Here is a 27,480-nt window from a genome sequence, read left to right as displayed (position 1 = left end):
CAAACTAAAGTTTTATACTGCTGTAACATAACTTGCCAATTCGATGCCCCAGCCAATGCAGGCAGCCATGCTGTATGCCTTCTTGATGACCTTCCAGGGATCTGGACACCTGGACATCCAGGTCCCTCTGAATCCCAGTGCTTCAAACCATTCTGCCATTTATTGTAAAGTTTGCAGCTGAATTATTTTGATATTTTCTGTTCAGATCTGCCATATCTCCAGAGCAGATGGGACTTGAACATAGTCCTCCTGGTGGGGGTAATACCTCCACACCATAAGAGTCATTTAATATATTAGGTAGTATTAAACATTTTAGTAAACATAGCACGAAAAGATTAATGCAGGTAAGGATTAAAGATAATTCAAATACTGAACGGAATTTCACCTTAAGTCCCATCGCCTGTAGAGGTATGTAATAATGTCTCTGGACAGTTTGATTAGGAAAATAGTGTTAAATAAAAAATAAAAGTTTCCAAGATATTGCAGCAGGTCCATAACTTGTAGGCCCTTCTTGCCCTTTTTGTGGAACAGTATTTTTGACCTCACTCTGGAATGTTTATACCTGGGGAGAATACTTGGAGAAGCACACACGTGTATGTCACTGAGCAATCCCACTGCTCAATGTGAGGTATCAACTCACTCGGCATCCAGGTGACCTCCAAGGATACCTGTTTTTAAAAACAAACCACAAAGCCACGATTACAGAGATGCCGCAACTGACATTCTTGGTGTCTTGCTGTTAAGCTGAGATTGAAGATACTGAACAGGGTCAGATATTTTAGACGGCCATACTTAAACACCTAAAACCTGTTCTGGGAAATAGCACCAACATCCAAGCCTGTCCGTTCTGCCTTTAGCTAGATTGGCTAATGTCTGCATGCCTGGAGTCATTGAGGGGCTCTTTGTTATATCCAAGTGACCTGAAATTATGAGCTAATTTCATTGTCCGCCTGGTCAATCTAGTTGCTTTGAGCAGCACAGTTGTTTATTTTTCCCCCAGTCACCATGCAGATATTTATTTCACATTGCATTTTATTAGGTCAGGCTCCGGCGTGTAGATGTATGGACTTCAGTAAGGCATTCGACAAGGTTCCCCATGGGAGACTGGTTAGCAAGGTTAAGTCTCCCAGAATAAAGGGAGAGTTAGCCATTTGGATACAGAACTGGCTCAAAGGTAGAAGACAGAGGGTGGTGGTGGAGGGTTGTTTTTCAGACTGAAGGCCTGTGACCAGTGGAGTGCCACAAGGATCGGTGCTGGGTCCACTACTTTTTGTCATTTACATAAATGATTTGGATGCGAGCATAAGAGGTACAGTTAGTAAGTTTGCAGATGACACCAAAATTGGAGGTGTAGTGGACAGCAAAAAAGGTTACCTCAAATTACAACAGGATTTGGACCAGATGGGCCAATGGGCTGAGATGTGGCAGATGGAGTCTAACTTAGATAAATGCGAGGTGCTGCAATTTGGGAAAGCAAATCTTAGCAGGACTTATACACTTAATGGTAAGGTCCTAGAGAGTGTTGCTGAACAAAGAGACCTTGGAGTGCAGGTTCATAGCTCCTTGAAAGTGGAGTCGCAGGTAGATAGGATAGTGAAGAAGGCATTTGGTATGCTTTCCTTTATTGGTCAGGGTATTGAGTACAGGAGTTGGGAGGTCATGTTACGGCTGTACAGGACATTGGTTAGGCCACTGTTGGAATATTGCGTGCAATTCTGTTCGCCTTCCTGTCGAAAAGATGTTGTGAAACTTGAAAGGGTTCAGATAAGACTTGCAAGGGTGTTGCCAGGGTTGGAGTATTTGAGCTATGGGGAGAGGCTGAACAGGCTGGGATGTTTTCCCTGGAATGTCGGAGGCTGAGGGGTGACCTTACAGAGGTTTACAAAATCACGAGGGGCATGGACAGGATAAATAGACAAAGTCTTTTCCCTAGGGTCGGGGAGTCCAGAACTGGAGAGCATACGTTTAGGGTGAGAGGGGAAAGATATAAGAGAGACCTAAGGGGCAATATTTTCACACCGAGGGTGGTACGTGTATGGAATGAACTGCCAGAGGAAGTGGTGGAGGCTGGTACAATTGCAACATTTAAAAGGCATTTGGATGGGTATGTGAATAGGAAAGGTTTGGATAGATATGGGCCGGGTGCTGACAGGTGGGACTAGATTGGGTTGGGGTATCTGGTCAGCATGGACAAGTTGGACTGAAGGGTCTGTTTCCATGCCGTACATCTCTATGATCCTATGTGCTTTAATTTGTTTCCATGGGATAGACCTCCCACATTGGCAGCGGAGCACTTTTGTCATGGCATCACTTTCCGGCATTGATTCAGAAGTGTTCTCTAGTTATTTTCTTATCCACCTTTTTCAAGGTGTTAGAACATAGAACATAGAACAATACAGCACAGAACAGGCCCTTCGGCCCACGATGTTGTGCCGAACTTCTAACCTAGATTAAGTACCCATCCATGTACCTATCCAAATGCCGCTTAAAGGTCGCCAATGATTCCGACTCTACCACTCCCACGGGCAGCGCATTCCATGCCCCCACCACTCTCTGGGTAAAGAACCCACCCCTGACATCTCCCCTATACCTTCCACCCTTCACCTTAAATTTATGTCCCCTTGTAACACTCTGTTGTACCCGGGGAAAAAGTTTCTGACTGTCTACTCTATCTATTCCTCTGATCATCTTATAAACCTCTATCAAGTCACCCCTCATCCTTCGCCGTTCCAACGAGAAAAGGCCGAGAACTCTCAACCTATCCTCGTACGACTTCCTCTCCATTCCAGGCAACATCCTGGTAAATCTTCTCTGCACCCTCTCCAAAGCTTCCACATCTTTCCTAAAGTGAGGCGACCAGAACTGCACACAGTACTCCAACTGTGGCCTAACCAAAGTCCTGTACAGCTGCAACATCACTTCACGACTCTTGAATTCAATCCCTCTGCTAATGAACGATAATACTCCATAGGCCTTCTTACAAACTCTATCCACCTGAGTGGCAACCTTCAAAGATCTATGTACATAGACCCCAAGATCCCTCTGTTCCTCCACCTGACTAAGAACCCTACCATTAACCCTGTATTCCGCATTCTTATTTGTTCTTCCAAAATGGACAACCTCACACTTGGCAGGGTTGAACTCCATCTGCCACTCCTCAGCCCAGCTCTGCATCATATCCAAGTCCCTCTGCAGCCGACAACAGCCCTCCTCACTATCCACAACTCCACCTATCTTCGTATCATCTGCAAATTTACTGACCCACCCTTCGACTCCCTCATCTAAGTCATTAATAAAAATTACAAACAGCAGAGGACCCAGAACTGATCCCTGCGGAACTCCACTTGTAACTGGGCTCCAGGCTGAATATTTACCATCTACCACCACTCTCTGCCTTCGACCGGTTAGCCAGTTTTCTATCCAATTGGCCAAATTTCCCTCTATCCCATGCCTCCTGACTTTCCGCATAAGCCTACCATGGGGAACCTTATCAAATGCCTTACTAAAATCCATGTACACTACATCCACTGCTCTTCCCTCATCCACATGCTTGGTCACCTCCTCGAAGAATTCAATAAGACTTGTAAGGCAAGACCTACCCTTCACAAATCCGTGCTGGCTGTCCCTAATCAAGCAGTGTCTTTCCAGATACTCATAAATCCTATCCCTCAGTACCCTTTCCATTACTTTGCCTACCACAGAAGTAAGACTAACAGGCCTGTAATTCCCGGGGTTATCCCTATTCCCTTTTTTGAACAGGGGCACAACATTCGCTACTCTCCAGTCCCCTGGTACCACCCCCGTTGCCAGTGAAGACGAGAAGATCATTGCCAACGGTACTGCAATTTCCTCTCTTGCTTCCCACATAATCCTAGGATATATCCCGTCAGGCCCGGGGGACTTGTCTATCCTCAAGTTGTTCAAAATGTCCAACACATCTTCCTTCCTAACAGGTATCTCTTCTAGCTTACCAGTCCATTTCACACTCTCCTCTTCTACAATACGGTCCCTCTCGTTCGTAAATACTGAAGAGAAGTACTTGTTCAAGACCTCTCCTATCTCTTCCGACTCAATACACAGTCTCCCACTACTGTCCTTGATCGGACCTACCCTCGTTCTCGTCATTCTCAGGTTTCTCACATACGCATAAAATGCCTTGGGGTTATCCTTGATCCTATCCGCCAACGATTTTTCATGCCCTCTCTTAGCTCTCCTAATCCCTTTCTTCAGGTCCCTTCTGGATATCCTGTATCCCTCCACTGCTCTGTCTGAATCCTGTTTCCTCAACCTTATGTAAGCCTCCTTCTTCCTCTTTACCAGACATTCAACCTCTCTCATCAACCAAGGCTCCCTCACACGACCATTTCTTTCCTGCCTGATAGGTACATACATATCATGGACACGTCGTATCTGCTCTTTGAAAAAGTTCCACATTTCCACCACATCCTTCCCTGACAGCCTATGCTCCCAACGTATGCTCCTCAAATCCTGCCTTACAGCATCGTAATTTCCCTTCCCCCAATTATAAAATCTACCTTGTTGTGCGCACCTATCTCTCTCCATAACCAAGGTTATTGCACACTTTTTGGAGCAGGTGGGACTTGAACCTGGCTCAGTGGTAGGGACATTACCGTTGTACTAGAAGAATTCTATAGGCTGTGCCTCAAGGACTTAAATCAATGGGAAGATAATTTGGAGAGAGTGAAGACTGCAGATGCTGGAGATCAGAGTCGAGAGTGTGGTGCTGGAAAAGAACAGCAGGTCAGGCAGCATCTGAGGAGCAAGAGAATTGACGTTTCTGGCATAAGTGCTTCATCAGGGATGGGAAATAATTTGGGAGTATTTTATCTGTTACTTACAAATGATTCTTTCTCACTACTTTAATGAATCGGCAGGAATTTGCAATTATTTAGTATGTTCTAGCATTCCTGACTTTGTGATGTACTGCATCATAGACCACACCTCTCCCCCCTCCCAAAAATATTTGTAACATTTCTTCATTGTTCGAAACAGCCATCAACAAATGAAAGCTTAATCCAGTAATTTCACAGACTGCCTGTCTTCAACAAATGCAAGTTACTTTTACAGGATGCTGCTTAGAGGATGAGCTCCTGCCAGGCTCAGACTTCAGATTATATTTCAGCTGCACTGGCAAGGGAATCAATTGCCTTGCTATTTGCTGTTGACTCTGCCCAACAATTGTATTGACCTTGTTCCAGGCTTTGTGTTCTGCAATCACCTACTTGGGACTAAACATCCTGGCTCCATCTCATTCATAGAACAGACTTTTTTTTCAAGAAAACATCCCACTCGAACTTGGCAATCACCCTAAATTACAAGGCCAGCATTTTGCCTAAGACAGCCAACAGCTGCCATCTGAAAGCTGTAATCAGCCAACAGCCTGATGTTTCCAAGTGACTAACAGTGTGTTTTGGGAATCAAAGGCTATGTTGAGCTTTTCACAGCAACGTATTCATCTGAAAAGTTGCAGTGTGCACTCGATACGAACTGCCAGTGATGCACAATGAAAGCTCACCAACACGCAACTTACATTTCATCTGTGGGCTTACATTGAGTTTAACCAGCTTAGATCATAACCTCAGCCTACATCTTATTCTGTGTATGGGTGGGGATTTTCTTTTGCCTTACTGAGTTGGTTGTCTTTTGATTCTTCCTTTATCCCGACGTGTCGCACTCTGGTGGTTTTTATGCAACAATTCATGCCTGATTTGGGCACAACCTCTTTTCTTCACTATATCCGGTGCCACTCTTTGGCTGTTGTACCTTGGAGACTTATTTATTCTCCCCCTATCACGTACCTTCCTCTCTGCTTTCTACTGGCTTAAAAACTCTTGCATCTCTAGTTGAGGAAAGGCCATCGACCTAAAATGTTACCTCTGTGTTGATGCTGCCTGAATTGTTCCACTTTTTTTTGTTTGTTTCCGATTTCATCATTCACAGTATTTTTGCTTTTGAATAAACATGTAGCCGACCTTCCTTTACTTCATAGGATTTGAGACGTGCAGGCAAAGTCAGCATTGATTGTGCAATCCTAATTGCTCCTGTGAAGGTGTTAGTGAACTGCAGCCTTGAATATAACAAAGTGGTTTATTATTTGAGGGTGCCTGAGAATTATCTATTTTGAGAATCCGAATTGCTATCCACTCTAATGCAATGCTTTGCACTCCACCTCTTTTGAGGTACCAGTGCCAACACATGGGATAAAATCTTGGATTGATGCAGAGATCCTGATCGAAATATGCCTCAAAGACGCCTATAGTTAGCTCCCTCCTGTTGTCTGTGTAAATTTAGTATGTCTGAGGTGGGATGCAACAGAAGTGATGTTATAATGGCCCCAATGTCCTTGGATCAGACAAGGCAAAAAAAATTAAGGCTCCAACTCCTAATTATTATCCGTTGACCTTTGTTGGAATGTGCATCAACAAGATTTGGGTTAAATTGTGACCACGCCTCAGTAAAGGGACTATTAATACTCCCTATCGAGGTTTAATGTTGGATGAAATATGGGACAGGAGCCAGCTGTCATTGAATAGTGCACCAACCATAAATGCACAGCTTCATGAGATGGGTAGTAAACTGGAATCTGATTTATTATTTTGGAAAGAGACTCAAAGTTGCTTCTAGATGTTAATTCCAAATGCTCTATGCATTAATTGATGGCTTGTAACTGTAATTTCATTATTAAGAACTGTATAGATCTTGCATATGTACAATAATAGCTAGGAGCTCATAGTTGCACAGTCCTATCCCCTAGCTGTTACACATGAAACCGTGATATTGAATTCAGCTGATTAACTAACCGTTGAATGTTTTACAGGTTATCGTTTTATTCCGGTCACTCATCATTTGGAATGTACTGCGTGGTATTTATTTCAGTAAGTACCCACATGATTTCTTCATTTAATAGAAACCAGTAATTTCAATCAGCTGTTTGTTTTATGTTGTGTGGTTCACCCTAACTTAACTTTGTACACACAAACAAGACCGAGCACACCCAAACTGTGCTTTGCGACCCCTTTGCAGTCCAGACACACTGGTTCTGGAAGAATTGCACATCAGAAATTCAATGCCCACTCAGCAAGCCCCTGCTCCCCAGAACTGAGGAAGACTCAAATAGTTCTGACCTGCTTAGCTGAGTAGTTACTCAGGAAATACAATAGGCAGAAATGCTTGTATATAATGTCTATTTACAATTGACCATACCATCTCTCCTGACCTTAGCTAATTAACCACCAGCAGCCATTTACGTCCTTCAATCAGTGCCAACTACCCATGTTTATTTTGAGCAGTATTATATATCTGTATTTTTTTTTGTTTTAACTTAATGCATTTTTCCTACTTTGTCCGCTTATCTCACCACCCGGTCCCTCATTCATCCACTTCTCTATTCATAATAGGCAGCTAGAGCTGTTGAAACAAGCCAAGTCCACACCTTGCACCCCCATCATAATGCTACTTTGTTGTATTGAACTCTCCAATGCACTGCTGCTTTCTGTTTCTAAAAACGTTAGGATAAGGAGACAGAGCCAGAAATCTGGTGTACCATCAGGGCTCAAACATAGGGCTGAAGCACCAGTTGACGATCACTGCATGACCGGACGTCTAGGCTAAGAGACTTGTGTACTGTATAGCAAGACACACACTAGAAATGTGCATCTATCTGCCATGAACTCAGAATCAGCACATTGTTACAATGTAGAAAGAGGCCATTCAGCCCACTGTAATTGCACCAGTAGTTACCTAGTGCCAATCTCCTGTCTTTTTCCTCCATATCTCCTGCACACCATTTCTATCCAAATAATCACCTGGTGCTCTCTTAAATGTCTCAATTGAACCAATCCCCACTACATTTCCTGACAGTGCATTCCATGAAATTCTAAATCATTGGTACAGTGGGCAATTAAAATATTTCCCAGTTTGCAAATAGTTTCAAAAGCTTTGTTTGCTCGTTTCCACATAATTGAAATGTGCAGAACAGGTTTGGATTCAAGGGGTGAATGTTTGGTTCCAGGCTAACTGAACAATTGCCATGTTGAGGGTTACAAATTCTAGCCTGAGTCCTACTCTTGGACGCAATATAAAAGTGTCCAAACACACACTAACTCTGGTTTCCAATTCCAGGCTCCAGGAATATGTGAAGATTTAAGGAGTTTTATTAGATTGGCTCAAGGGATAAAGGATTACAGATGTTGAGGTTGCTTTCCTAAAAACCAAGAAGCCCAAAGGGATTTGACAGAGGTGGATAAAATTTATGAAAGGTTTGAGTAGAATAAATAGAAACTGTGTTTCCAGTAGCAGAAGGATTGTTAGTTGGATGACCAAGAATTAACTTCAGTTAAATTAATTGGCAAAGAAACTGAGGTCAACATGAGGAGAAATGTTTATCTAAAGAGTGGTTTGGAGTTGGAATGCACTCCCTTCCTGAAATTGAGGTGGGCACAGGTTTAAGTTAGTAATCAAAAGGAAATTGAATAAGTACTTGGAGAAACCAAAATACCGAAAGAACAAGGATTATTTTCTGAGGTGGAAGGGAGTGGTTGTCAATGGTAGATGTGGCTGGATTTCTCTTTTGAAAGGACTTACTCAGACTCAATGGAGCGAATGGTTTCTCTTTTCCTCTTCGTTCATGGGATATCGGTGTCGCTGACATTTATTGGCCATCCCTAATTGCCCAGAGAGCAGTTAAGAGTCAACCATATTTATGTGTGTCCGGAGTCACATGTAGGTGGGATCAGCTAAGGATGATAGTTACCTTGCCTAAAGGACATTAGTGAACCAGATGGGGTTTTCCCCCAACAATCAACAATGGTTTCATGGTTATCATTAGACTCTTGATTTTTATTGAATTTAAACTTCACTATCTGCCATGGGTATGATTCAAACCAAGGTCCCCAAGTATTACATAGGAACTGGGCCTCAGATGCTGCCTGACCTGCTGTGCTTTTCCAGCAACACCCTTTCAGCTATGATCTCGAGCATCTGCAGACCTCACTGTCTCTGGATTAATAGCCTAACGATAATACCAATCGGCCAATCCTCCCCTATCTGTGCTACACTATTCTGTTAGACCTAGCACCCACTGTCAAGGTACTCAACTGAATCTGACCTGAGAGTTAAAAGGGGTTGGGGCAAGGTGGGAGAAGAGAGACAAAGTTTCCATGGATGAGAGAACCACAAGGGCCCATGATGTCCCTCCCTGGCTCTGCTTGGACCTATAATCCTGCAATGGTTCTATATTCATTTTTATTGCACTTTTCCTGCCCATCACTTTCTTCAACTCATGTCCACTTTAGTCTAGAAATTGGCTGGGCTTCTGTAGTTGAAGAGGTTGCAGTAAATATAAATGTGTAAAAGAAGAAATAACTAATCACAGTGGAAGATATTAGATGCTCTGACCGAGCACCTGGCTGAAAGGTAAGAGTTTGAAGGAAGATTTTAATGATGGGAAAAGCAGAGAAGAGACAGAATTTCTAGTGTCAGAGTCAGGAAAGATGCTGTCACTAGTGGCGAAGCAAACAAAGGACAAGTTTACCCTGAACCTCAGCAACACCCTTGGGATAGTTTGTGACTTGACTCATGTGGTCTTAGCCTTTTGTAATTCCTTTTTCAAGGTAGCATCAAGTTCCAATTGAGGCAATCTCTGAGCTATTCAAGAATTGTTGAAAGTCATCCCAGTTGAGAGAATTATTGCCAACCTTCACACCATGGTAGGGGATTTTAACTTTCCAAACAAAGACTGGGACTGCCATAGTGTTCAGGGTTTAGGTGGAAAGGAATTTGTTAAGTGTGTATAAGAAGATTTTCTGATTCAGTATGTGGATGTACCTACTAGAGAAGGTTAAAAACTTGAGGAGAAAGTGAGGTCTGCAGATGCTGGAGATCAGAGATGGAAATGTGTTGCTGGAAAAGCGCAGCAGGTCAGGCAGCATCCAGGGAACAGGAGAATCGACGTTTCGGGCATTAGCCCTTCTTCAGGATTCCTGAAGAAGGGCTAATGCCCGAAACGTCGATTCTCCTGTTCCCTAGATTCTGCCTGACCTGCTGCGCTTTTCCAGCAACACATTTCCAAGGTGAAAAACTTGACCTACTCTTGGGGAAATAAGGAGGGCAGTGACTGAGGTGACAGTGATGGAGTACTTTGGGGCCAGTGACCATAATTCTATTAGTTTTAAAATAGTGATGCAAAAGGATAGACCAGATCTAAAAGTTGAAGTTCTAAATTGGAGAAAGGCCAATTTTGATGGTATTAGGCAAGAACTTTCAAAAGCTGATTGGGGGCAGATGTTCGCAGGTAGAGGGACGGTTGGAAAATGGGAAGCCTTCAGAAATGAGATAATGAGAGTCCAGAGACAGTACATTATACCTGTTAGGATGAAAGGAAAGGCTAGTAGGTATAGAGAATGCTAGATGACTAACGAAATTGAGGGTTGGTTAAGGAAAAAAAGGAAGCATGTGTCAGGAAGTGACAGGATAGATTGTGAATCCTTAGAAGCGTATAATGGCAGTAGGAGTATAGTTAAGAGGGAAATCAGGAGGGCAAAAAGGGGACATGAGATAGGTTTGGCAAAGAGAGTTAAGGAGAATCCAAAGGGTTTTTACAAATACATTAAGAACAAAAGAGTAACTAGGGAGAGAATAGGGCCCCTCAAAGACCAGCAAGGCGGCCTTTGTGTGGAGCCACAGGAGATGGGGGAGATACTAAACAAATATTTTGCATCAGTGTTTACTGTGGAGACAGGATATGGAAGGTATAGACTATAGGGAAATAGATGGTGACATCTTGAAAAATGTCCATATTACAGAAGAGGAAGTGCTGGATGTCTTGAAATGCATAAAAGTGGATAAATCCCCAGGACCTGATCAGGTTTACCTGAGAACTCTGTGGGAAGCTAGTGAAGTGATTGCTGGGCCTCTTGCTGAGATATTTGTATCATCGATAGTCATAGGTGAGGTGCCGGAAGACTGGAGGTTGGCAAACGTGGTGCCACTATTTAAGAAGGGCGGTAAAGACAAATCAGGGGACTATAGACTGGTGAGCCTGACCTCGGTGGTGGGCAAATTGTTGGATGGAATTCTGAGGGACAGGATGTACATGTGTTTGGAAAGGCAAGACTGATCAGGGATAGTCGACATGGCTTTGTGCATGGGAAATCATGTCTCTCAAACTTGGTTGAGTTTTTTTTGAAGAAGTAACAAAGACTATTGAAGAGGGCAGAGCGGTAGACGTGATTTATATGGAGGAGAAAGTGAGGTCTGCAGATGCTGGAGATCAGAGATGGAAATGTGTTGCTGGAAAAGCGCAGCAGGTCAGGCAGCATCTAGGGAACAGGAGAATCGACGTTTCGGGACGTCGATTTATATGGACTTCAGTAAGGCGTTCGACAAAATTCCCCATGGTTAGCAAAGTTAGATCTCATGGAATACAGGGAGAACTAGCTACTTGGATACAGAACTGGCTCAAAAGTAGAAGACAGAGGGTGGTTGTGGAGGATCATTTTTCAGACTGGAGGCCTGTGACCAGTGGAGTGCCACAAGATTTGGTGCTGGGTCCACTACGTTTTGTCATTTATATAAATAATTTGGATGTGAACATAGGAGTTATAGTTGGTAAGTTTGCGGATGATACCAAAATTGGAAGTGTAGTCGACGGTGAAGAAGATTAGTGCTGAAAATGTGTTGCTGGAAAAGCGCAGCAGGTCAGGCAGCATCCAAGGAACAGGAGAATCGATGTTTCGGGCGTGAGCCCTTCTTCAGGAATGAGGAAAGTGTGTCCAGCAGGCTAAGATAAAAGGTAGGGAGGCGGGACTTGGGGGAGGGGCGTTGGAAATGCGATAGGTGGAAGGAGGTTAAGGTGAGGATGATAGGTGGGGGTGGGGGCGGAGAGGTCAGGAAGAAGATTGCAGGTTAGGAAGGTGGTGCTGAGTTCGAAGGTTGGGACTGAGACAAGGTGGGGGGAGGGGAAATGAGGAGAACGTGGCTGAAGAGCTTCTGGGAAGAAGAGATGACCTGAGGTGTGCAGTGAGAGAGAGACTCACTGAAATCCTTGTAGAGGGAGGAAGAGAGCTTCTTCAAGGAAGGCATCCAGGTCATCTCCTCTGCCCAAAGCTCTTCAGCCACGTTCTCCTCATTTCCCCTCCCCCCACGTTGTCTCAGTCCCAACCCTCGAACTCAGCACCACCTTCCTAACCTGCAATCTTCTTCCTGACCTCTCCGCCCCCACTCTCACTCCGGCCTATCCCCTCACCTTAACCTCCTTCCACCTATCGCATTTCCAATGCCCCTCCCCCAAGTCCCTCCTCCCTACCTTTTATCTTAGCCTGCTGGACACACCTTCCTCATTCCTGAAGAAGGGCTCATGCCCGAAACGTCGATTCTCCTGCTCCTTGGATGCTGCCTGACCTGCTGCGCTTTTCCAACAACACATTTTCAGCTCTGATCTCCAGCATCTGCAGTCCTCACTTTCTCCCCGGTGAAGAAGATTACCTCAGATTATCATGAGATCTTGATCAGATGGGCCAATGGGCTGAGGAGTGGCAGATGGAGTTTAATTTAGATAAATGCAAGGTGCTGCATTTTGGGAAAGCAAATCTTAGCAGGATTTATACACTTAATGGTAAGGTCCTAGGGAGTGTTGCTGAACAAAGAGACCTTAGGGTGCAGGTTCATAGTTCCTTAAAAGTAGAGTCACAGATAGGATAGTGAAGAGGGTGTTTGATATGCTTTACTTTATTGATCAGAGTATTGAGTATAGGAGTTGGGAAGTCATGTTACAGTTATACAGGACATTGGTTAGGCCACTTTTGGAGTTGGCGGAAAGGTTGTAACTGATCCTGATTGAGCAACTATTGTTTTTGAAATGTTAGCAAGAAATCAATCAGTTTCTCAAAGACACAAAATAGGCAGTAATGCCATTTTCTCCATGTTCCAATTCCAATCCACTTTAATTATCTGAGTCCACATATCTAGTATAATTAATGATACAGATTAACCCTAATTCTGCTACAGATTAAAATGATGCAACTTTGGAATTTATGGATCTCTACACGGTTGAGTTTCTGTTTTGGTGTCAATATTAGATTTCAGTGTACTGTTTGTTGTAAACAATAAGTTAATAAGTGTATCACTGTCCACCCTCAGCTTCTTCAGGCTCCTTCACATTTCTCTCAATCACCCCAATACCCCCCACCACATTTGCTCTCTTCCACCTTTTATTAGTCAGGATGTAGCTGTCTTTGAACCCTGTCCTTGGTTGTATTCTCTTTGTGTGAACCTCTGTTCAGTCGATTGTATTTTTTTGTCTCTTGAGCGAGAAATGTAGGTTCAGTCCATTCTCTGCAGGCTTGAACATATTATCCCTTCTGTGCAGTGGTGAGTGTGTGCTGCTCTGCCAGAGGTCCCAGCTGTTAGGCTGAGAAGCTATGTCAAGGTCCTATGTTCAATGGTGTAATATCTTAGCAGGGATGACAGTGGAGGAACAATGGCAGATATTTCTGTGTATAATGCAGAAGTTGCAGGATCAGTTCATTCCAAAAAGGAAGAAAGATCCTAGGAGGAGGCATGGGTGGCCGTGGCTGACGAGGGAAGTTAAGAAACATATAAAGTTAAAAGAGAAAAAGTATAACATAGCAAAGATAAGTGGGAAAACAGAGGACTGGGAAGCTTTTAAAGAACAACAGAGGATTACTAAGAAGGAAATACGCGGAGAAAAAATGAGGTACGAAGGTAAACTGGCCAATAATATAAAGGAGGATAGTAAAAGTTTTTTTAGATATGTGAAAGGCAAAAAAAGGTTAAAATTGGGCCCTTGAAGACAGAAGCAGGGGAATATATTACGGGGAAACAAAGAAATGGCAGAAGAATTGAATTGGTACTTCAGATCTGTGTTCACTGGGGAAGACACAAGCAATCTCCCTGAGATAACAGTGGCTGAAGGACCTGAACTTAAGGGAATTTATTATTGCCAGGAATTGGTGTTGGAGAGGCTGTTAGGTCTGAAGGTTGTTAAGTCCCCAGGGCCTGATGGTCTACATCCCAGGGTACTGAAGGAGGTGGCTCGAGAAATCGTGGATGCGTTGGTGATTATTTTCCAGAGTTCGATAGATTCGGCATCAGTTCCTGCAGATTGGAGGGTGGCTAATGTTGTACCACTTTTTAAGAAAGGTGGGAGAGAGAAAACAGAAAATTATAGACCAGTTCGTCTGACCTCAGTGGTGGGAAAGATGCTGGAATCTATTATAAAGGATGAAATTATGACACATCTGGATAGTAGTAACAGGATAGGTCAGAGTCAGCATGGAGTTATGAAGGGAAAATCATGCTTGACTAATCTTCTGGAATGTTTTGAGGATGTAACTCTGAAGATGGACAAGGGAGATCCAGTAGATGTAGTGTACCTGGACTTTCAGAAAGCTTTTGATAAAGTCTCATATAGGAGGTTAGTGAGCAAAATTGGGGCGCATGGTATTGGGGGCAAAGTACTAACTTGGATTGAAAGTTGGTTGGCTGATAGGAAACAAAGAGTAGTGATAAACGATTCCATTTCGGAATGGCAGGCAGTGACCAGTGGGGTACCGCAGGGATCAGTACTGGGACCGCAGCTTTTTACAATATATGTTAATGATGTAGAAGATGGTATTAGCAATAACATTAGCAAATTTGCTGATGATACTAAGCTGGGTGGCAGGGTGAAATGTGATGATGTTAGGAGATTACAGGGTGACCTGGACAAGTTAGGTGAGTGGTCAGATGCAGGTTAATGTGGATAAATGTATGGTTATCCACTTTGGTGGCAAGAACAGGAAGGCAGATTACTACCTAAATGGAATCAATTTAGGTAAAGGGGCAGTACAGAGAGATCTGGATGTTCTTGTACACCAGTCAATGAAGGTAAGCATGGAGGTACAGCAGGTAGTGAAGAAGGCTAATAGCATGCTGGCCTTCATAACAAGAGGGATTGAGTATAGAAGCAAAGAGGTTCTTCTGCAGCTGTACAGGGCCCTGGTGAGACCATACCTGGAGTACTGTGTGCAGTTCTGGTCTCCAAATTTGAGGAAAGACATTCTGGCTATTGAGGGAGTGCAGCGTAGGTTCATGAGGTCAATTCCTGGAATGGCGGGACTACCTTACACTGAAAGACTGGAGCGACTGGGCTTGTATACCCTTGAGTTTAGAAGGCTGAGAGGGGATCTGATTGAGACATACAAGATTATTAAAGGATTGGACACTCTGGAGGCAGGAAACATGTTTCCGCTGATGGGTGAGTGCCGAACCAGAGGACACAGCTTAAAAATACGGGGTAGACCATTTAGGACAGAGATGAGAAACTTCTTCACCCAGAGAGTGGTGGCTGTGTGGAATGCTCTGCCCCAGAGGGCAATGGAGACCCAGTCTCTGGATTCATTTAAGAAAGAGTTGGATAGAGCACTCGAGGATTGTGGAATCAAGGGTTATGGAGATAAGGCAGGAACAGGATACTGATTAAGGATGATCAGCCATGATCATATTGAATGGCGGTGCAGGCTCGAAGGGCAGAATAGCCTACTCCTGCACCTATTGTTTATTGTCTATGTCTATCTGCTGCCTCTGAATGGAAAAGATCCCATGGTGCTATTTTGAAAGAGAGTAAAGCTGGTCTCCACCTCCAGGCTCCAATTAGCATCTCTCCGGACAGACGATCCAATCATTATAAGACCATAGAAACTGGAGTGTAGCCCCTTGAACCTGTTCCATCATTCAGTATGAACAAGGCTGATCTGACATTCGTCACATCCACTTGCTGCCCTTTTCCCATAACTCTTGATTCTCTGATCAAAAGTTCATTTATCTCAGCCTTAAACATACACAAAGACTCTGCCTCCCACAGCTCTCTCTGTCAAGAGGTTGCAGAGACACTCAACCCACTGAGAGAGGAACTTCTTCCTTATCTCAGTCTTCACTTGACACCCTTTTACCCTGAAACTATATCCTCAGTTCCTAAACTCTCCCATGAGGTTAAATATCCTCTCTGCATTTACCCTGTCTACCCTGTAATCCCTGTTATCTCTTTGATACTATCTCATTGCTGTTTGTGGGTCCTCCAACAGTGACTACACTTCAAAAGTACTTAATTGCAAAATTCTTTTCAGCCAATATTCTGAGACAATGAAAAGAGCTGTATGTTTACTTTTTTCCTCTTCTTTCTTTCTGTTAATATCACCAGACATGTTGTCTTCATCCCCCATTGTTGCTGTATTTCTCTGTCAATGGCTTTTGTCACCTCCTCAAGTTTACTTTGTCCTCTTTTAATGTGTATTTCCCTGAATAGCAAGCATATTGTGATTATCTTCCATAAATCCGAAAAACATTACATTGGCAGTTCAGAAAATTCATTGACAAGCCTGCATTGACGACGGCTGTAGAAATACAGCAATGCTGTTGTGGGGGTGGGGGAAAGAAAAATGCTGGAAATGCTCAGCAGGTTTGGCAGCATCTGTGTGGAGAGAGAGAAATCCTTTCACCAGAGCCCTTCAGTCCCTCAACCTGAAATGCAAACACTATTACTCTTCTGACAAAATCCATTTCCCTCATTCTGGAACAATGTTACACTTCAGAACGTGGAGTTCCAATTAGTTGGATAGCAATCCTTAGTTCAGCCGTACAATAGGAGCAGGTCTCGCACCCTGTTTTTTCATTAGGTCATCCAGAACTGTTTAAAGGTCATTGATGACCAGTTCTGGAGACACCGTTTAGTTGGACAGAAACAAGAGTCAGCTCAGTGTTTGGGGTGTTGTTTTCTTTTCGTTCCATATACGCACCACCCTCTGCATGAAAACGTTGCCCCTTAGGTCCCTTTTTAAATCTTTCCTGTCTCACCGTAAAACTATGTCCTCTGGCTTTGGACTTCCCTCCACCCCCACTCCAGGAAAAAGACCCTGACCATTCACCTTATCCATGCCCCTCATGATTTTATAAACCTCGATAAGCTCACCTCTCAGCCTCCAATGCTCCAAGGAAAATAGCCTCAGCCTATTTAGCCTCTCCCTATAGCTCAAACCCTCCAACCCAGTGTCACCGAAGCAAGTCTCTTTTTTTTTCTCTCTAAAAGCTGTTCCTTGTCTCAAGGATACTCTGTCCTTGATTTTTCTCAAAGGGGTAATAAACCAGGCCAGGCTCTGATCAGTCTGGTCTGGTACAGAGATGAAAAGGATTTTGAGAGGCCTTTTTTTATATATGTAAACAGATGAGACTTCAAGCCAAAGTGGTCATGTTTTAGAAGTGACCTGTATAAAGAAAGGAGAGTGGTCAGCTCTCTAGCTGAGCTGAGCAGTTTTAGTTTAGTCTTGAACTGGTTGGAAGTTATCAGGGAGCTGTGTGGAAACTCTCTCTCTTTTCAGGCCTTCAACCTGTAAGCATGTGTTCCATTTATTTTTTTTTAAGTATAAATTGGGACTGTTGTATATGTTTGGTACAGCATAATTAAGTTGGATAGACTGAGTTCTGTAGGGGTTCTTTATTCTGTTATGTTTTATTGTGTAATTTTGTGAACAATTCTTTGTCTGTTTTAAAATCTAGCAGTCAACCTAGCTATCTTACCCTGGGTAATTTTCACTGTACACTTACCGAAACAAATTGCAAAGGTATGGTCTGGGGCTGTCTGTTTAAGAATGTTTTGAGTGGTCTGGCTTAGTCCATAACACCAGGCAACACCCTTGTAAATCTTTTCTGCACCCTTTCAAGCTGAACGGCGTCTTTCCTGTAGCAGGGAGACCAGCAGTTGACTGGCAATGAAAAAATGGGATGGCTTTCTGGCTCAGTGTTAGTGGAAGCGGTGAGACGTTCAGTGCAGCTAAGAAAGTGTTTGCCTCGGATTAGAGCTCCGAGAAAACACTGGGGGCATATCCAGTTTGGTGAAACTAGTTGTTAGTGAAAAGCTGGAATTGTTCCAGTGAATAAGTACTGGAGTGCAGTATTGGAGTCCAGAACAACTTGAACCCCTGACCATGTGATCAGCCAGAACGGGAGCAGTTGTTGAGGTCGTCCATGATAAGATAACTCTCAAGTAAGCATTTGAAGGCCAGATTGGCAAAAATGAAGAATAGTAATGCAAATATAAAATTTAACAAAATTTGATATCATTATTAGATAGATGAAGTTGCCAAGAAGCCCGTGGGTTTTATTGTGGTGGTATTTGAAATTGCATGGATGCTGTGGGGTCTTCTGTTGCAGGATATAATCCAAATTTTTGCCACACTTTAATTCTGGGTGTTGTGATAAGTTCCACATGTATGCAGATTGCCTTATTGTTCAAATCTGTCCTTTGTTGTGTGATCAAAACTATGGAATCTTGCGACTTTATTCTCTTAATAATTCTCCTGTATCTCTCTCTGTCTGTTTTACTGGTCCCTTACCAGGTTGTAACGTAATTCAGTGATCTCATCTACAACAGTAACACTCTCCACAGATGCTGACCTGCCAAAGCTTTTTAGTACTTTCTGCCTTTTATTCCAGATGCTCTGAATCTGCGATATTTTTCTTTTGCCACACTGGAAATATTGTCCCTGGCATAGAAAGTGTGCTTTCTGTGAGGGCTTAAATAAGTTTTTGTGTTGTTAACAAACTGTTGGGGGAAAAAAAAGAGTATTTTATCGCATGCGGGTTGGAACCTTCCCCAGACTGGCCCATCTCCCCAGACCACTAAATGCCTTCTGCTTGTTGGCTTGAGATGTATATATTCTGTTGTGAATTTGCTTCCATTCACGTTGACCTTTAAATAATTTTCTTGCTGGATTTAACCCAGTACATAAATCAAATCTAATGGCGAACCTGAATCCGTTTTCTTCAGTACATTTTAACTAAGGCATGAACTTGATGGAAAGCCAGCAAATCCTGAGTGCACACATGTGGGTAAACAACACATTCCAACGTGTTCATACTTTTCCCTGGACTCCTGAAGCCAATCGTCAACATCAATACTTCTGAGTAGTACAGTGTTGAAGATTGTAGTCCTTTTGCTGTTAATGCAAATTGTTCTTTGTGTATTGTCATTTATTAACTGTCTTTAGCTTTATTTTTAGTTAAATTCTCAGTGTTTGCTACAATTGTTGATAGTACCCCCTTGTTAGGGGAATATGGCAATTTCATGGTAATATTACAGGAACATAAATCCAAAGGTCCAGGCTAATGATGTGGGGGAATAGGTTCAAATCTGTCAGTAGAATCTGTGGAATTTAAATTCCATTAATAAATCTGCAAGAAAAAGTTAAACATTGTGTCTCTCTTTAACAAACTCCAAGTTTTTCATCTTACACTCATTGTGACTACTTGTGTGTGGCCTGAAAGGGTTGGCATGTCTCTGAGGGCATTAAGAACTCTGGTCATGTTGCAGGGACTTAGGGAGTGTCAACTAGGAGTTTGTAAGGGAGTGATCGGAGGCGAGTGTGCTCCTGACAGTGTCTGTATTAATGTAGATCTTTTAATGTCATTTGTAAATAGTTGCAGTCATGCAATAAACGTCCTACTTCTGACTTTTCTAGTTATACCAGAAAGACGCCTGTACTTATTTCACTTCTCAAGCAATCCACACGTGTAGTGTCAGTCATAGTGACTGTGAAATCTTCATTGACTTATTGTAAAAACCCACCTGGTTTGCTAATGTCCTGTAGGGAAGGAAATCTGCTGTCCTTGTTCCGTCTGGCCTGTGTGTGACTTCAGATCCACAATAATATAGTTGACTCTTAATTGCCCTCTGAAATGGCTTAGCCAGTCACTCCTTGCAATGAAAATTGGGGATAGAAAATGAATACTGGCCTTTCCTACATCACCCACATCCAATGGAAGATTAAAGGAAAGAAGCTCAATAAATATGGAGTGTCTTAACAATGGATGCCAGGTATAACTGTCAGAACTCAATCTCTCATTTCATAGGCTTTCCTGCTGACCATGTACGTTAACAGATTGTGATGAAAGATGTATAATTTACATATTATTATTTCTGGAGATAAATTGGTGCTTGTGACTTCAAACATACAATGTAGAACGCTGAACATTACAGCACAATACAGGCCCTTCGGCCCTCAATGTTGCACCAATCTGAAGCCCACCTAACCCTACACTATTCTATTTTCGTCCATGTGTCTATCCAATGACCATTTAAACGCCCTTAAAGTTGGCGAGTCTACTACTGTTGCAGGCAATGCGTCCCACACCCCTATTACTCTGAGTAAAGAAACTACCTCTAACGTCTGTCCTATGTCTATCACCCCTCAATTTAAAGCTATGTCCTCTCATGCTTGCCATCACCATCCAAGGAAAACAGCTCTCACTGTCCACTTTAGTGAAGATTTTCCTTTGGCACAATTACTAAATCCAGTATTGGCTTTAAAACAGGTGACTGTAAATAGATTCTCACCTTTGCAACACTGCAGTATTGGACCATGTGACTAATTCTTATCTATGTGGACCTGGTGTGCCTTGGTTATTGCTAATTTAATGATTTAGGAGTTAACCTATTTGGCTCCTTACGACACAAAGTGCTACTGAATGCATTACCAGTGCAGTCATGAATTCACAATAGGAAACAGCCTTATCTCAATGGAATCACTTATTTTCCTGAGTCAGAAGGTGGATCCAGACTGTGCTTCAGGATTTAAGAACATAATCAGGGTGACTCTACAGTACAGTAGCAAGGGAGTGTTTTCCTGTCAGAAATAGTCTTTCACTTGAGATATTAAATGAAAGTTGTGCCAATTTCAGTAGGATGTCAAAGATGCCATAATGCATTATCACAGGGTTCTGTTAACAGTCAGTGTGTGTGGGATCATACTGTTTGTGAATTAGTTTTACATAATAAGATGGCCCTGAGGATATTGAAAGCACGATGTAAATGACAAGTTTGTTCATTATTCTGAACTATTTGCAGATTCTGCAATCTGTCCTGCGCTGACTTGTCGCAGTTTACTTTACAAATCTAATTGTTGAAATATTAACTTCTTTATTCACCTATAGAGAAGAATGTACAACTTTCATTAATGTATTTTATTTTGTTCTTCCTCCTAGCTGTATTTGCAGGTCCGCTTGCATGTAAAATGGGCCAGGCTTTTGCGACCAACCATCCAGTTCTTCCTGCTAACCTTCGCAGTTTATGTGGGCTATACCCGCATCTCAGACTACCGACACCACTGGAGTGATGTGTTAGTTGGATTCCTCCAAGGAGCTATTGTTGCTATTTTAATTGTGAGTATTGAAGGCACAAGTGCTCTGATGTTTCATGGCTTCAAAATAAATGATGTACTAACTTCACTACCCCATTGAATTATTTTATGCATGCATGTGATTTTTGTAATGTCCCTAACAGCAGACATTAGAATTCAGCCACTGTTCTGGCTCCGATCTGTGTACAAATACTAAATTAGATCAAGAGTTAGATTTTTACTAGAGTCCTTCTCCAGTGAAACATTCTGCCAGCAATCTAATTTTGCACATGAAGATTGTTTGAAATGTACAGAACTTCATTTTTGCTTCCTGGCCCCAATTTCTTTGCCCTTCTTTCTCTCTATATTGAAGATCAGTCAAATAGTTTCAATCCCACTTCTGTACAGATCATCTCATCCATGCTCCTCCCTTAATGTTTTCTTTGTTATTTGTACATGGGATGTGGGTGTCACTGGCATAACTAGCATCTATTGGCCATCTGTAATTGCTCTTCAGTAGCAAATCTTTTGAAATACTGCTATCCGTGAGGGAGTAGGTGCGTGGTTACATTAATGTTACGAAGGGTGTTCTGGGAATTTGACCCAGCAACAATAAAAAAAATGGCAATAGAGTTACAAGTTGGGACGGTGCATAACGTAGAGGGGAATGTGCAAGTGATACTCTGTATGTGTCAGCTGTTAAGTTTGGGGGTGGGGGGAGTGGTTTCATGACCACAGATTCCTAATATTGGTAGTCAAACATTCGTAAATAACTTTTGGATAGTTTAATATGTTTATTAAGACGTAGTAGTGTGAATATGATATATTAGTTGATTAGACAAAGAGTATACAATCTGTGACAATTGAGGATGTTTTAAAAAAAAAACAGGGGACGTATAGACTGTTGCCACAGAATGTCTATCTTATTACATTGTGAAGGCAGCATATTGTTCTTTAATTGAAGTTTTTGGGAACTCTTCCTTCACTCTTTTCTGGTCCATCTGAAGAAGACAGCTCCTAGGCAAGGACTCTGATTCTGAGCTCTTGCTGTGTCATGTTTCTACTGTTGGCTGGTTTACACTGTATCAGTGACACATTTTAATTTCTTCAGCCAGTGACCTTGGGACAGTTACTCATGAGTGTTGTCCCCTTGCCCACTTTCATCTGAACGTTAGTTGTCATTTCCAAGACTAAGGCTTCCTATTTTTTGCAAATATTGCAAGGATAAAAGGATACACACTATGCTATATAAATCTTTGACATCGGTTTAATGGACCTTTATGATCCTACTGATTCTTGTGGCTTTTCTTGTACCTTTTTGTCTTTATTTACTAGACATTTCGAGGGCTAGTTACTGCTATAGCAGCAGTTAATTTCGTGTTGTGGCTGTACAGGCCATTGGTTAGGCCACTGTTGGAATATTGCGTGCAGTTCTGGTCTCCTTCCTATTGGAAAGATGTTGTGAAACTTGAAAGGGTTCAGAAAAGATTTACAAGGATGTTGCCAGGGTTGGAGGATCTGAGTTACAGGGAGAAGCTGAACAGGCTGGGGCTGTTTTCTCTGGAGTGTCGGAGGCTGAGGGGTGACCTTAGAGGTTTACAAAATTATGAGGGGCATGGATAAGATAAATAGACAAAGTCTGTTCCCTGGGGTGGGGGAGTCCAGAACTAGAGGGCATAGGTTTAGGGTGAGAGGGGAAAGATGTAAAAGAGACCTAAGGGGCAACATTTTCACACAGAGGGTGGTACGGGTATGGAATGAGCTGCCAGAGAAAGTGGTGGAGGTTGGTACAATTGCAATATTTAAGAGGCATTTGGAAGGGTATATGAATAGGAAGGGTTTGGAGGGATATGGGCCGGGTGCTGGCAGGTGGGAGTAGATTGGGTTGGGATATTTGGTCGGCATGGATGGGTTGGACCGAATGGTCTGTAACAAAGCTGTACATCTCTATGACTCTATCTCTTTAAATGAGATTTCATGGGACACAGGAAATACTGGGAAAATACCATTTTAAAGGAACTCCCATTCCAACACTGCCTTTCTCTTTAGAATCTCTGCAGTGTTGAAGCAAGCCATTTGGCCCATTGACTCCACACTGACCCTCCAAAGCGCATCCCACCCAGATCTACCCGATCCCTGTAACCTTGCAATCTTCATAGCTAATCCACCTAGGCTACACATCTCTGGACACTACAAGTAATTTTAGTACGAGAGTGGGGTGCTGGAAAAGCATAGCAGGTCAGGCAGCATCCGAGGAGCAGGAGAATTGACATTTCAGGCAAGAGCCCTTCATCCTGAAACGTCAGTTCTCCTGCTCCTCAGATGCTGCCTGACCTGCTGTGCTTTTCCAGCACCCTACTGATCTCCAGCATCACTTTCTCCTCATTTTAGTACGGTCAATCAGCCTAACCTGCATTTATTTGGACTGTGGAGGAAACTGGAGCACTCAGTAGAAACCCACACAGATACTGAGAGAATGTGCAAACTCCACACAACCAGCTGGAATCGAACCCAGGGCCCAGACATTGTGGGGCTGCAGTGCTAACAACTGTGCCAGCCAGGTGACAGTGGCTTTGGAAGGTTGTTGAAGAGGCACAGGGTATTCAAGTCTGTGATTTACCAGCTCTCTGTGCAATAAATGTTAGTGACAAAACTTGTCCCACTATTTGATTAATGACCAGACATTGATCATTCTGTGAAACCTCTCAGGCCTATTGATGTTTTCCTGGTCAAATCTTGATCATTCAACTTGCTGACTTCAGAGATGGAAGCTGGCAGTTAAAATCTGAGGCTATATACAATAGTTTTTTTTAACTTGATATTGCACTATAGTTCACAAACAGCTTTCCAACATTTCCAATGAGATTCCATTAAAAGAAGACCTCAGCAGCACAGCTGTATTTGTGGATTTTGTGTACATGATCCCATCATCCAAAATGAAATTATTGATTTAATGCATTTTTTTTCCAAAACAGGTGCGATATGTTTCAGATTTCTACAAAAACAGACCCCTGTCTAACGAGGTATTTGAAGCTTCAGAGCCAGAGAGAAAACCTAACATTCCTTTAACTGAAACTGAGCCTATGAATCACTATGGAACACGGCACATTCCCTGACTGATCCATGTCCACTCCATTGCCACAGAAACTATGCTTTTCCCATTGAGCATTTAAAGGAAGCCTGGAATTTCCTTCCTTCGTGTTTTTAAACTTTGTTCTATTTACTGTGGCTCAGCATTGAAGACACATTTCAGTCTCTGGGGTAAAAGGAGCACTGACTTATTTTTTATATACTTACGACAATGAGACCGGATACAGAGAGGCTCACAGATGAATATTGTTGCTGTATTCATCACTGCATAAACATCTTGCCAGAACATATTAACCTTATCTTCATATTAAAGGCATTTTGCAAAATTTGCATGGCTGCCATTTTTCAAACAACAAAGAAACCCATTCTTTTGATGCCCTGTGCTGTGTTTTGATTGCAAGATGTAGATAGAGTTGGAAAGCTGAAGCTGTTGCCAGATGATTGCTAATGCTGCTCTCTGTTAGAAGATTTGTGTGCACGACTCAGGACAATGCTGTCTGATTTTTCTCTCCGCTGTCCTCATTTTTTTTTGTTGTAGTCTTTCTATTTACCCTTTACTAGACCACTAGCTAACTTCATGTGCAGTCAAAAATGGAGAAAACACAGCAGGTTCCTTGCAATTGTGTGTTTTAAGTTGAGAACTTGACCGAATTTGTACCTGATTCTGTGAAACACCGCTGAGGGCGATTTTGATTTGGTAAGGGACTCATTGAGAATTCACGAACAAAAAAAGAACTTAGATTGCCTGCACTGTTGAGATTTCAATATCCCCACCCTTCCTCCAATGTACAATAGACTGTTCAGGACTTGGCTGAATTGGCTGCTTTCTGTAAACTCAACGTTTGCTCAGTGTTTGCTCTCTTTTTGTTTGCACCCACTGCTCAGGGTGAGCTAGGGACGGACTCAAAGCAGCCTAACCTTTCTGTTCCTGATCATGGCTTATGTGATTTCCACAGTCATCATTTATGGACAGCATTAAGCTCAACATTGATATGTCCACCCTTCTGTGAGCAAATAATGAGCTATCACTGACTGACTGGACTTAGCTTGGAATGGTCCTCATAGCTGAGAAACAATCCTCAGCATTGCTCACTGAGCTTTGGAGAGGAAGAAAGAAAATTGAAAGTATAAAACCTGATTAGAATTTAATTGATAAGGATTTTGAACACATGCTTTAATCTGAATGCTTTACTGCCAAGTGCCAAATCTAGGACTGATGTTTTACAATTTGTAATCCAATAATACTACAGTCTCTTTAAGTAGTAATATCTTCTAAAGCACGCAAGACAAATTATTTCAGTGAACCCTTTTACCCTTCTTAGCTGCTTAATGAGTGTGTTGAGTCACTGAGAACTGGAACAAAAATTAATTCCTTGTTCTAAGACAAGAGACTGAATAATCCAAGCAATAGTGTAACCACTAACTTTAATATAAACAGAAACTGAGCTAACACAAAAGCAGGGAGGTGGAAGACTCCCTGAAGGAATTGCCTTGATCAGCTTCCCTTTAGTAGTCTCTATTCTATATTAAAAGAAAATGGCAGTTATTTGGCAGTGAAACCTCTTAACAATCTTGATCCTGACAGGCTCTTATTAAGTTACTTTTGTACATGTAATGGACTGACCCTAGCTTTTATACCCAGTATGATGTTACTGTGAGGATATTTCAAACTGCCATGAGATCAAAGTTCACTGCTAATTCTATTCAATTCATTTTCTATGAAGTCTCTGATCAGACCATATGAAAATTCAGAGCAAACTTTGCATTTGAAACAAGCCTTGCATTTGTATCATGACAGAGCTACAGCATAGTATAGAGGTACATTCCAAAACTTTGGACTTAATGGCACCTAACTAGCTCCAGATCTACAGTGAGACATTGCCAAGGTTTCCTACATGAAATATAAATATTGCAGGTTTGTTTTCTGAACACCTAATGGAGTTGCCAAAATTTCTCAAAGTGAGGAAACCAATAGGGTGCCAATTGAGATGAGCGACAAGCGATTTTAACCTCTATGTACCAAGTCTTCTGCCCAAAGGAGAACCATGATCCTCTTGTCTCTACTCATCTCAAATGAGTTCTAGAAGATTGAGCTCCACATTGCTTATACTTGTGCATTTGGATATAAAATAAGCAAATATGAAATTAGTACAATAGTAATCCAGAAATTAGAGGGCATGTGTTCCTATTTATATGGGCACATTAAATGTCTATATACAGGTATTGCAGATGTAACCATTACTTTCTTTTATCCCACTCACTGCAGATGTGTCAACATCTCTTGAAATGTTTGGTTTGAAACTGAACCTTAAAGCCTTTTTTATTTTGTATATAATTACATATGTATTCTAGACACTAACAAACCTAATTTAGGAAATGAAATTTATCTTGTTGTGAAAAATTGTTCAGGTCCAGAATTATACTTCACCAATACACAAAATGATATGACATATATAATAGTTATTTGTAGAGCTTATTTTATAAAATCAAAAAAGTAAAAACAAAGTCTCACAATTCCTCTAAATATTCACAAGCACATGTGTATTTTTTAAGGCAGTCTTTTTTTAAAAACTATTAGTACAGTTCAAATTTTTATAGCGCGGTCAAGCTCGCTGAATTAATTGTAAAGTTACTTTAGGTTTGTGGGTAAAAAATAGTATTTCTGGTGAAATTTATTCATTTTCTTGTTTATAATTGCCGTATAAAGATGAGAGATTTTATTAATGATGCATTAAAGTGTTTTTTTTTTAAATATCTTGGTGATAATGTGGTCATATTCTCTATTGAATTGTTTCTGGTTACTTTTGAATGTCTGGCTGAAATGCAAGAGGAAATTCACACCTCAGAAATTTAATCTACCACAAAGCTAAACTAGAGAGTGTGAATCGAGTTTTGAGTCTTGCACCTCCCTGCTTTTGTGATAGCTCAGTACAGTTAAATATTTGGGCTGCAAATTCATGTACACGGCAGTCAATGGGAAGCTTCTTTGGAGTGATGTTACTATTACATAAATGGTTATTTAACCCATTGTTCAGTGCACAATCACCAGTGAGTTCCAAGAGATTAGATATTTTAGATAAGACTGGCATTAGCAATCCAATACAAGATATTGTCTGTCCCAAAGTACACCTGCCTCACCTTCAGATATCTTTGCTGTTTTATTGTTGTGAATGATTGATTGATTGTACCATCTCCTCCCATA

General features: G+C 42.0%; 1 protein-coding gene across 3 annotated transcripts in view; it reads left to right on the top strand.

Annotated features, from left to right (window-relative positions):
- The window catches only part of LOC122565378 (phospholipid phosphatase 2-like), a 102,984-nt gene extending 75,954 nt beyond the window's left edge, over positions 1-27,030 (top strand). For all 3 annotated transcript variants that reach the window (XM_043721292.2, XM_043721294.2, XM_043721293.2), the window contains exons 5-7: positions 6,839-6,896; positions 21,055-21,231; positions 24,164-27,030. In XM_043721292.2, coding sequence (XP_043577227.1) covers positions 6,839-6,896; positions 21,055-21,231; positions 24,164-24,304 — 376 coding nt within the window. In that variant the 3' untranslated portion in view covers positions 24,305-27,030. The remainder of the gene's footprint in view (positions 1-6,838; positions 6,897-21,054; positions 21,232-24,163) is intronic.
- The last annotated feature ends 450 nt before the right edge of the window (positions 27,031-27,480 follow it).

This window comes from Chiloscyllium plagiosum, unplaced genomic scaffold (genome assembly GCF_037043375.1).
Source record: "Chiloscyllium plagiosum isolate Xiang-an unplaced genomic scaffold, Cpla_swu_hap1 HiC_scaffold_28, whole genome shotgun sequence".
In the NCBI taxonomy this organism is placed as follows: Eukaryota; Metazoa; Chordata; class Chondrichthyes; order Orectolobiformes; family Hemiscylliidae; genus Chiloscyllium; species Chiloscyllium plagiosum.
Note: the sequence above shows the minus strand (reverse complement) of the source record. Positions and strands in the feature narration are given on the sequence as shown.